At 36.7% G+C, this 8,609-nt stretch overlaps 1 protein-coding gene across 3 annotated transcripts in view; it reads right to left on the bottom strand.

Moving 5' to 3' along the window:
- The window catches only part of LOC117176249 (NADH-ubiquinone oxidoreductase 49 kDa subunit-like), a 75,763-nt gene that overhangs the window by 7,288 nt on the left and 59,866 nt on the right, over positions 1–8,609 (bottom strand). For all 3 annotated transcript variants that reach the window (XM_033366401.1, XM_033366402.1, XM_033366404.1), the window contains one exon: positions 179–650. In XM_033366401.1, coding sequence (XP_033222292.1) covers positions 179–650 — 472 coding nt within the window. The remainder of the gene's footprint in view (positions 1–178; positions 651–8,609) is intronic.

Genomic DNA, 8,609 nt, shown 5'->3' with positions numbered 1-8,609 from the left:
AGGCGCAACACCATATCGACTATCTGGGCCCTTTCCACTTGAACGTACATATATTTTTACAGTGACATATAACTTGCTAAAACATGCCTATAAAAAAAATCGTTCTGTACTAAGACATTTTTTTGTTGAAATAGACGAAACACACAAAGTAAATAAAAATGCAATTTAAAATACTTGCCTATCATAACAATCTCCATTTTTTCCTACAGGGACATCGAAGTCAACTAAATCGTAAGCGTCATAAGGCTGCGTTTTCCTCAAGTCCCATTTTATTCCAGAACCTCGCAGCATAACTCCACTGAAGCCTAAATTGAGAGCATCATCAGCCTTGATTACACCAATGCCTTGAGTTCTTTGGATCCAGATCCTATTTTCGCTGAGCATATCCTCTACTTCGTCGATACGTTCGCTATATTGTGAGGCCCATGCGTAAATATCGTCCATCAAACCAAGAGGCATGTCGAGAGCAACGCCTCCAGGTCGGACATAAGCTGCGTGCATACGTGCACCACTTACACGTTCGTAAAACTCCATCATTTTTTCTCGTTCTTCGAATAGCCAGAAGAAAGGAGTGAGAGCTCCACAGTCCAAGGCGTGAGTTCCGATGCCCATAATGTGATTTAGGATGCGCGTAAGCTCAGCGAACAGAGCTGCAAAATAAAATAAAATCATTGATTAAAAATAAATTAATTTATACCACGTTGATTACTTAAGAAGCTGTGAAAAAAGTACCAGAAAAGTAGATTCTTTTTTGCGTAGAAAAGTATCGGAAAGGCAGCTCATCTGACGGTTCGGTTTAAATGACTTTAAAACAAAAGTGCAAAGATCAAGATTGTTTTTCTTGCCTTTGTATCTCATATGTCTTACAACTACTTTCTTAAAACAAAGCGAGATGTGAATGTGCTAATGGAAAACGGACAGTTGGTTACAAAGAACATTTTATCTGTTTCCACCAGAACTGTTTTTTTTTCTTCATAATTACTCGTATGAGAAGTATTTTAAAAGATCAATCGCACCACATCACTATTTATTCTAAACAAAGAAAGCTATTTCATGTACAAAACTAATACGAAAACCAACAAGCACGAGCGCCATTCACAATTATCGCCATACCCAGCACCGGCACTATACCCTACTCTCACATAAAACTACATTAATTTATGAAATCAAAGTTAGCCACGTAATTGGGCAAAAACCATTCATAATAATACATATTAGGAAACTTGTTCATAAATAACCTACAGACATTTTAAAATAAATTCTAATAAGGCGTTTTAGACATTATTAACTTTGCGGAATTATATTATACCATCAAAATACCAATTGATACCAAATTTTAACGAGAAGCCAGTAGCGACAGATGCACAAAACATATTGCAAAAATTTTTTATGTATTAATCTATAGTTTTTGAGATTTTACGAAGTAAAAAATGAAAATTAAGAGGCGGCGTGAATGATAACATTTTTAAAACTATTTAAGAAATGGAAAGTTCTTGCAACATAAAATATTCTTGAAAGAAAATGAAATGTATGTCTATAAAATCTTATAGAAAATGAAATAGTGGTTAAGTTTCGTCAACCTAGTAACCCTTTCAATTTTTAATTTAAATTGAAAAATTAAAATCTTAATTGATTAAAATTGTACCATTAAATTGAATTGAGGAATAAATCAATTTAATTGATTTAATTAGTTTTTAAACGATATTATCCAAACAATGAATTACATTTGGAAATTTAGTACATTAATAATTGAAAATTAAATTAATCAAGCATAACTATATATTTTTTATTATTAAAAAACTTAAAATTCCATCAAAATCGTCTGCGCTGTCCAAAATGGGCCAAGTACAACTATATGAATTTGTAAAATCAAAGTTGGCTACATAGGGGAAACCCCCTTACAGTAGATAGGAAAAAGTTCAACGGCATTTACCTAGAAATGTTTCCAAAAATATAAAGACAAATTTTCTTTTTGAAATAAAGCTTACATATTTATTTGAATATACTTACAGAAAAATATCTCGAAATTAGTCACTTAGCTGTATCATTTTTTTTAGACCCGGTGAAGAGTCCGATTCTGACACCTCTATCCATCAATAGATAATCATTTCTAGCATTGCTCCTGAGCATGAAAGAATACTTAATTCCCGTTAATTATAATTTATCATTAGTATACTTACAACTAAAATCAGCTTATTGAGTAATTAATAGTTCAAACTATCATTATTTTACAAAAATCATAAAAGCTGAAATTTTGGACATTTTTTTATCTCCCATATTCCGTGAGATTGGTACGATTAGTATGAGATGTTCAATCTTCCTACCATTTAACCTGATTTGTGATGAGAGAAGAATATATAATTTTCACATTCCTCAATCCTAAAAATGATATCTTTTCCGAAAGACTTCTTAACATAACTAAAATTTATGAACTTTTTAATAACTTATAATTTACACTATTTTGTCGGTTTAATGTTTACAATAACCTTAATTAAAAAAAATCCAAAATAAAAATAAACAGACTAACACAACCTTTAACTGACTGAGATTTTGACAGCGATATTTTTCGCAATTTTGCGATTATCTGCTGTTGGTTATCTATTGTTGAAAAATGTAATGTGCAATGAAATTTTCTGAAATATTTATAAATAATAAAGAAATAACGCTTTGTCTTGGTAAATATTGTCCATTTAACTTCAAGCTTTGATTATAATGTATAAACATTACACAAAAATGTTTCATTAGGGCAAAAAGTATGAATGATAAACAGGCGAAAATTTTTTTCAGGTAAAAAATTAACTTTTTGCTCTCACACATTAATTAATCATAAAATTGCAATGAAACTTCATCGAAAAAATAGTATACTTGCTGAAATATTATACTAACAAGAATTATGAACATTTTTTCCAGTTTTCCAGTTAAATAAGATTATTTACTGTAGGGTGGTTTTCCCTAATACCTATTGACATTGTAACACTTGGCAGAATTGAATGTTACAAGCCAAATTATTGTAATTAAAAATGTCTAGGTATGGAAGATTGGCTGTATAATATAATCCCGTAAAGTTATATACAGTCTGTATCACAAAAGCGTATACACCAAATCTGTATGATAGATGTATGGAATTAAAAAAAATCTTATAGTACTTTGAAGTTCATCAATTGCACTTTCTTGTCAGTACCTAGTAAATTGTCCAGTCTCCATTGTTGTTGAGTATAGCTTGAAATCGTCTTGGCATACTTTTCACGAGATTTTCGGCGTAAGTTGCAGGAAGGGAACTCTATATTTTACGAACTTGGTAAAAGAGCTGTTTCAGGTTGAATTCGCGCTTCCTCTAAAGTTTCCTCTTTATGATAGATCATACATTTTCAATTGGATTGGCATCTGGAGACTTTGAAGGCCAATCCAAAGTCGTAATGTCATTTTCCTCTTTCCATCGTGTACAGAGGCAGCTGCTATGTTTGGGATCGTTATCCTCCTGTATAAACGCCACTGAAAGGTCTGATAAATCACGAAACAAGGAATTATCCCCACTACTGAAAACCTCCAGACCCAGCTTCCTTTCGCTTACAATATCGTCTATTATGGTGTACACGCTCTTGTGATACAGACTGTAATGTCTAAAATGTCTTTTCACATCTTATTTAATGAGTTTCTATAGGGTTATTTGTAAAACAAGTTTCTTAATACATTTTCTCAAATTACATAACCAACTTTAATTTTAAATATTCATGTAGTTGTAATTGATTTATTCTTTAATTCAATTTATTGGTATCATATTATTCAAGAAAATTTAGATTTTTCAATTTCAATTCGTAATTGAAAAGGTAAGCTAGGTTCACCGAACTCGACCGATATTTAGAAATAAAAGAAGAACACGAGCACGGAAAGGCAGCATTAGTCGAAAATCTTGAAGTCACCTCGCATTGCGGAGAATATTTTTGTCATTTTTTTTTCGTAAAGTCAGATGTATAATGCGGGGAATCAGTAAACCAGCCCTGTGCATCTCTCCATATTTCAGATTTTAATTTAACCCCGCTACTGTCCCAAGTTGATTAGTTCTTAATATCTCCGGCGCAGCGCTAGTTATCCCATCACTCCCTGTTTTTGCATAGAAAGCAAAGGGATCAGATTACTTTTTTCAATTTTTTAGTAAACTAAATGTTATTTTCATGCAAAAAATTATTTAAATGAAAGCAATGTTACTCGCTTAACATTTCAAAATAGTTTTCCAATCATTTTTTATTAATACTAATGAAAATATATTAATTATAAGATCGTACAGTAACCCTGGCAAAGTGTAATAGTATATCTTAGATTTGAATTTGAATAGAAAATAAGGTATGATTCTGAAAATTTTGTTAAATTTTCACTACATGAGCTTATATACTATGCATTTTGTATGGTCAGCTGTATGTAAGCCTGTTTGTGAGATTTAACTTAACCTATTCTGAAAGACGACATATTGTTAGTGTTAAAAGCTCTCTCTTCCCTCGTGCACGCTGCTGGAAGTACCCTTCAATTTCAGTCTTAGAGCAGACCTAGCTGAAAACTGATCGCGTCGCTTGAAGCTGTTCTGTGTGTCTTTGTAAAACTTACATATTTTATACCTGTTTTTGGTGCAATGTCTACTTTTTTATTTTCACCGTTAATTAAAAATGCAATAGGTTATGTGCGCAGCAAGCTTCCACTGCGCCACCAAGTATATTTCGTGATGAAAAAGAAGTCAAGCTAGGCTCCACGCGTAAGTTGTGCATATCGTCGCGTCGCGCGCGTGTCGAAGTGCATAATGGCGGAGAAAGAAATATTTGATTCAACAAAGCTAGATGGTAAAAATTATAGCCTCTGGAAGTTCGGAGTGATGTTCATTTTGGAATCCACGGATATCATTGGGCACATCGATGGAACAACGACCGAGGCACATAAAGCTACGAAGGTAAGTAATTTGAAAACGTGGAAGAAAGCTACATTGCAAGCTGCGGTGATTCTTCTCACTTCAGTGGACACAAATATACATCCGATTTTGATAATAATCTCTGCAAAATGAACGTTTTTACTGAATTTGTAAAAAGTTAAAAGATGTAGGCGAGAATCTCTCCGAATCAGCAGTTGAGTCAAAGCTGTTAAGCAGCTTGCGTCTCAAGACTAATTCCCAAGACATTCGTGAAGACAAGCGTCTATATGAGTCAGAAAACAACGAGTCCTCTCTCGCGCTCCAAATTTAAGCATTCAAAATCCAAAATGGAGGAAAAACGGCAGCACCAAAGGATGCCAACGAAAAGAATAAGATTGATGCCAAGAGAAAGATCGAGAACCTCAAGAAGCGCACAAAATGTGCTAATGTGCTATATGCAAGGACAAGAAGCATTGGACCCAAGAAAGGCCGAACAAGAACGAGAGTACGAAGGGTTGGGGGCCTTCGTCATCGTCGTATATCTGTGATATCACGGTAGGCTCAGCGAGTACGAAGAAAAAAGAGAAAGAGACCACTCGGTTTTCAGCGTGGCTAGCAACGTCGCATGATCCCGCCGGAGCAAATTTGCCTACAGCGGGCCCGACAACGTCGCATTCTCCTGCTGCAGCAGCACTCCACGTGAACGAGAGAAACGCGGATAGAGACAGGCTGCTGAGCCTACATCGTCTACACTGCCTATAGCACCGCAAAAAACTCATAGCAACACGTCCTTAATTTCGAGTTTTCCTGTGAATGCGGCTAAACATAAGAAAAGAGATAAAGTACTTCGCGTGAAGTCAGCGTGTTTTTCAAATCGCAGCTTTCTATTCCAACACCACTAAAGATGACGAGAACATATGGCTAGCTGATTCTGGAGATAGTATGCATGACTTACAAATAGGCATTATTTCAATACACTTGAACTCCCCAAAGAATACCATTTTGTGAAAATCGCCGGCAATAAAGTATTTCCCGCGATCGGTATAGAAAAAATTGTGATTGTAAAAAGAGTAAATGGTAAAGTTTATCATAGTGAAATGCAGAACGTTTTATTAGTGCCGCAATTGATACGGAATCTTTTTTCGGTCGGAACTGTGAACGATAAAAAGTTTTATCATCACTCGAATGAAAAGATGTGCGAAATTCGTGACAGAATGGTCATAGAAAAATTTGCTTAAGCTTTGACATAAGCGAATGGGACATATAAACCTTTGTGCATTGCTACATACAATGAGAGTTTTTTCTGGTCGTGATTTCCGTACTAAGAGTAAAAACTTTGACTGTGAAGCTTGTTTACTGGACAAGAAAACTCGTAAACCGCACGCGTCGATAAAGTATGAAGACAATTTTCAGCCGAGGGAGAAAATATATACCGATGTCTGTGGCTCAATAAATGTAAAATCGCCGCGCGATTAGAGATATTTTTTATTATTTGAAGACCGCTATACGAATTTCCGTAAAGTTTATTTTCTGAGGCACATGTCTGAGGTTCTGGACAGTTTTAAAGAGTTTGAAAATTTTACAGCAACTCAGACAGGAAATAAACTAAAAGTAGTGAGGTCGCATAATGGCACTGAATACACCTCCGAAGCTTTCCGCAAACATGTGACTGAAAAAATAAAAATTTAGGAGTTTAATTCTCCGTAAATTCAAGAGTAGAATGGTCGAGCTAAGCGCAATATAAGAATAATTGCAAAGTGCGCTTGATCGATGCTTTTGAATCAGAACGTAAATGTTGACATTTCGCCCAAAGCTATTAACACTGCTTGCTACACGTTAAACAGAGTGATTTTGCAGCCTAGTGAAGAAAAGATCTCTTTGGAAAATGGTTAAATTGCAAACCAAAAATTAAACACATGCCAGGAATTTGGTGCAGATGCGTTTCTCAACATCCCTAAGGAAGAAGGTAATAAATTCTCTCCAAAAAGCAAGAAAGTGACTCTGATCGGCTATGATGGAGAATCATCCAATGATAGACTTTGGGATAGTGAGACGCGTAAAATTTATATCAGCAGCGATGTAGATTAATGCAGACAACACCAGGATAGCCGACAGCTACGAAATAAGGACCTTCTGCAGGCACCTGATCGCTATGGAGTCCCTATCGCTTACCTCGCCGACTGTGTGCCTATGTCATTCAATGAAGCAATTTCGAGCCCTGGCGCTGTAAAATGTCAAGCAGCGAACAAGGATGAGATGAATGCTCTAAATGAGAATAAAACCTAGACCCTTGTTAAGCTAACAAAAGGAAGGCGCGCCATTGGGTACAAGTGGGTTTTTGTTATAAAAAATTACTCGGGCAGCGACAGCAGCTGATAACAGGCAAAACTCGTGGTGGATTACTTTAAAGCTTTTCCTCAAGTCGTTCGATATGAATCGATAAGAATTCTTTTGTCAGTGGCAGCAAAAGAAGACTACAAAATCGCTACATTTGACGTCAAAACAGCCTTCCATTATGGTGACCTTCAAGAAGAAGTCTACATGAAGCAGTCCTATGGATACAGCAATGAGGAAAATAAGGACTTGGTGTACAACCTGTAGCGAAGTCTGTAGGGATAAAACAGTCCCCTCGATGCTGGAACGAGAAATTCGTGGGATTTCTCCGTAAGTTCAACTTCAATAACATCAAAATTGATGTGTTTTTGTTGGTGTTGCGAATAATTTTTCATTGTACCTAGCGTTGTACGCTGATGACAGCCTTGTGATGAATGAGAGCCACGATGCAATTGATAAAGCGTTGAATTATTTAAAGTGTCACTTTCAAAACACAAGTGTTGAAGCGAATAAATTTGTCGTTATAAAAATTGCGCGCGATCGCTCAAAGCGTACACTAAAAATTATTCGAGTTACATAGAAAAATTGATCACTAGGTTCAGGATGAGCAATGCAAATTCGTCTAGCATACCCGTGGAACCCGGTTTACACTTGAATAAAGATAAGATCAATGAACGAAATACGATTCAATTTATACCTTATCGAGAAGCTGTCGGTTTCACTCCTATTTGCACGTTATTGGGACACAGCGTATGACGACCTCCATCCCTCTCAGCGTCCAAAACCCTTACTCCACATATTGCGTGAGGAACCCCATTCCTCTCACCTCTCCCACTATTTCCCTCGCACGCCGCGTGACGTACCCCACCCATCACGTTATTAGGACACAAGGCATGGCGACCCCCACCCCCCTCGCCACTCCCGCGCTGTCCCATGCACGTCGCCTGAATAACCCTACCCCTCCAACCTTACCCCCACACCTCGGGTTAATAACCCGATCCCTCAAATCACCCCATTCCAACCCCTCGCGCGCCTACGAAACCATGCGCAAGTGGTATATTAGATATTCCGGCGCAAGTAGTTAGGGCCCATAGGCCTTCTTGATGCGAATTCAATATGGTTGAGAACTGATGCCCATTTGTGACGCTGACCTGATGCGGGTGATTCCATTTTTCTTATCGGGTATCGCTCAACAACCAACGAACCCAAGGTGAAAAAGAGTCCGTCTCAAATTATCTGACTTGCATACGGATAATGTTCGATAGGCTGATTCTCAAGATATCGGAAATTAGCCCTACAGAGAAATCAGATAAGGGATTTCGCGAATCTAGAAGAGCTTGCGAGCACCACCGAAAAAAGTTACCGTGTAGCTCGAAACTAA

Source organism: Belonocnema kinseyi, chromosome 7 (genome assembly GCF_010883055.1).
Source record: "Belonocnema kinseyi isolate 2016_QV_RU_SX_M_011 chromosome 7, B_treatae_v1, whole genome shotgun sequence".
In the NCBI taxonomy this organism is placed as follows: domain Eukaryota; kingdom Metazoa; phylum Arthropoda; class Insecta; order Hymenoptera; family Cynipidae; genus Belonocnema; species Belonocnema kinseyi.
The sequence above is the reverse complement of the archived record's forward strand: the minus strand, read 5'-3'. Positions and strand labels throughout refer to the sequence as shown.